This window comes from Alligator sinensis, unplaced genomic scaffold, assembly GCF_000455745.1.
Source record: "Alligator sinensis unplaced genomic scaffold, ASM45574v1 scaffold909_1, whole genome shotgun sequence".
Lineage (NCBI taxonomy): Eukaryota > Metazoa > Chordata > Crocodylia > Alligatoridae > Alligator > Alligator sinensis.
Genome location: NW_005842862.1, coordinates 287,567 through 290,500, shown reverse-complemented (window position 1 = coordinate 290,500; position 2,934 = coordinate 287,567). Strand labels below are relative to the sequence as shown.

At 49.3% G+C, this 2,934-nt stretch overlaps 1 protein-coding gene across 1 annotated transcript; it reads left to right on the top strand.

Moving 5' to 3' along the window:
- The first annotated feature begins 866 nt into the window (after positions 1 to 866).
- Positions 867 to 2,126, top strand: LOC102376986 (olfactory receptor 10T2-like). The gene is made up of 2 exons (XM_014525680.1): positions 867 to 877; positions 1,190 to 2,126. Exons 1-2 carry the CDS (start codon positions 867 to 869, stop codon positions 2,124 to 2,126), a joined length of 948 nt encoding a protein of 315 aa, XP_014381166.1.
- The last annotated feature ends 808 nt before the right edge of the window (positions 2,127 to 2,934 follow it).

Below are 2,934 nucleotides of genomic sequence, written 5' to 3'. Positions count from 1 at the left end.
AGACCTGCCTGAGGGGCTTCCCAGGGCTACTGGCATCCTGAGGTTCCAGAACCTGGCATATTGCCTGGCCTAGTGTGCCGGCAAGGGTTACACAAATATTAGGGGGATGAAAAAGAGACAGTTTGGGAAAGCAAGTCACCACCATCTTTTTTCTTGAACCCGTTTGCATATGGAATCGCTGAGGGTTGACTGGAATAGGGTAGTGTAGACTTCTTGTGACACCTGTATTGTCATCCTGTGCCTGTGCCTAGGAATCCATGGGAAGGATACATTTGTTACCTAAAGGCTTGTCAGACAATTGCATGAATGTGTCGCACAGACTGTTCTTTCTAAGGCAGAGCCTTTAGCTTTCACACAGGGCAGCAGTCTCACCAAGTTGAACAGTCCCTCCAGCACCCCAGAAGTCAATGTCTTTCAAGACATCCCTGCAGTTGCAGCAATGGTTGTATTCTCAGCAGCTCTTGGGAAATACTCAGCCTTAGGGTGTAACAAGCAAATGAAGCCCTCAGCCTCACTCAGAAAACTCACTGAGGGTGAGATTTGTCCTATAAACTCCAGGGAAAACTCACACCAGGATAAGGAATTTCCTACTGCCCTCTAAAGCCTTGGATACACCAAAAAACCCACAGGGTTTGAAACATGTCAGCTGACAGGCTGTGAACCCTGACTTCCACTTGTGCCCATTGGGACAGGTCATGAATGAGAACAGAACAGCTGGTGGCTGTGAACCCTGGGATATGCATCCTTTCTTGGCTCCAGGGGCTCCCCTGCAGTGTCAGGACAAGGACAATAGCTTCACCCCTGTGCTTGACCTGGGGTGAGTTAGGCTGTTCATGGTGTTCTTGGGCATTCTGCCTGGTAGGTGTATGAGAGGGTTGTTCCTGAAGTTTTATGAATAGGGTAGACAAACACATATCTAAGATGGCATAGACAGGGAAGTTCCTGTCTTGAGCAGGGGATTGACAACATGTGACCTCCTGAGTGTCCTTCCAGCCCAACCTTTCTATGATTCCAGCATGCTGCAGAATGGGAATTCTGGAAAAGAAGCAAGGGGAGAAGGTTGTCAGCTCCCTCTCCTCCACAATAACTGGGCAGCAGAGGCAGAAAAGGTCTATGTTGGCATTTACTGCTACTGATTAAAACTCATGTTTCTCTTTCCACAGGGCCAGCCTCAGGCCAGCCAGAAGAGTAACAATTACACCGCAGTGACTGAATTCATCTTGGTTGGATTCTCTCTGCCTCCACAGGTACGTTACATCCTGTTCACAATTTTTTTCCTCATCTACATGATGACTTTGACTGCCAATATGCTCATCATGTTGGCTATCCGAATGGACAGCACCCTGCACACCCCCATGTACTTCTTCCTGCTCATCCTCTCACTCTCCGAGACCTGCTATACCTTTGTTATCATTCCCAACATGCTGGCCACTTTACTGGCCACGGGCAGAGCCATATCCCTGGGTGGCTGTGCCCTGCAGATGTACTTCTTCTTGTCCTTGGCAGCAACCAACTGTTGCCTGCTGGCAGTGATGGGGTATGATCGTTATGTGGCCATCTGTCACCCACTGCGCTACCCAGTGCTGATGAACCCACGTGTCTGTGTCCAGCTGGTGGCTGCCTGTTTCTTTGGTGGCTTTCTGTTTCCAATTTTAATGGTTTCCCTCATATTCCATGTGTCATACTGTGGTCCCAATAGGATCAACCATTTCTTCTGTGACACCTCCCCAGTGCTCCAGCTAGCCTGCACTGACAGCAAGGTCCCAGAAAGCATTGTGTATCTTGCTGGCGTCATCTTCATCATCATGGACCTGCTACTGATCCTGATCTCCTACATTTTTATTCTCACTGCCATCCTCAAGATCTCCTCAGCTCAGGGTCGGCACAAGGCCTTCTCCACCTGTGCTGCACACCTCACCGTAGTAATGGTACACTATGGCTGTGCTGGCATCATCTACCTGAGACCCAAATCTGCCCGCTCACTTGAGGAGGACAAGCTCATTACTGTGTCCTACACGGTCTTCACCCCATTGCTTAACCCCATGATATATAGCCTGAGAAACAAGGAGGTGAGACTGGCGCTTCAGAGAACGCTGGCCAGGATATTCTGCCCCCAGGAAGCATAACAGCAACAGGAACCTCTCACTTACACACGGTCTTGGGAAATTTTAACTTTAGCTGAGAATCCAAAGGGGAGATCAGGGCAAAGCTGTGGGTCTGCTGGAAGGTGTTAGTGATGCCCCCAAGCAGATCTGTTCTTTGGATAACATTGGGCTGGCTAAAGTTAACCACTTTGTCTTCAGGGAAAATGGAGGGAACAATCCCATCCCACCAGGCAATCAAACTGCTTCTGCCGGAAACATTACTTCCTGAGCCAACTGGATGCCTAGCATGGTCTAAGCAGGGTTATGCTCTGTGGTCTGAGAGATTTCCCTGGGCGTGTTTGGAAACACAGAGGCTAGGAACTTGTTTGGCAAATGTGTATAGGGGAGAGACTGAGAAAGCCAGCAAGCCACTGCAAGGGAATCTTTGAATGCAGGTAAAGCTCCTGGGGTGCAGAACCAGCTGCCAGGGTAAGCAGGGAACACGAGTGGGACCAGGGGAATGGGCCTCTGTGCACATTTCACTATAAATAAATAAATAGAGTCTGACCCAGGTAATAAAGAATGTCTCTTTTGCCTCTTAATAGAAAAACCAGGAAGGTCCAAGCTAAATGCTACTCTGTTTTGTCAGGATCAGAGGTGTCATGAACTCATTCAGCACCCAGAGTGCTGAATGAGGAGTACAGGAAGGGGTAAGCCTACTACTGTAGACTAGGCAGAGGGGTAGGGAGTAGGGGAGAGTGGAGGAGAAGGGAAGTCTTACATGCCCAGGAAAGCATCTGCTACCGCTGCCACTGCTATACCAGTATTAACCTGGCAGCAGAAGCCCTGT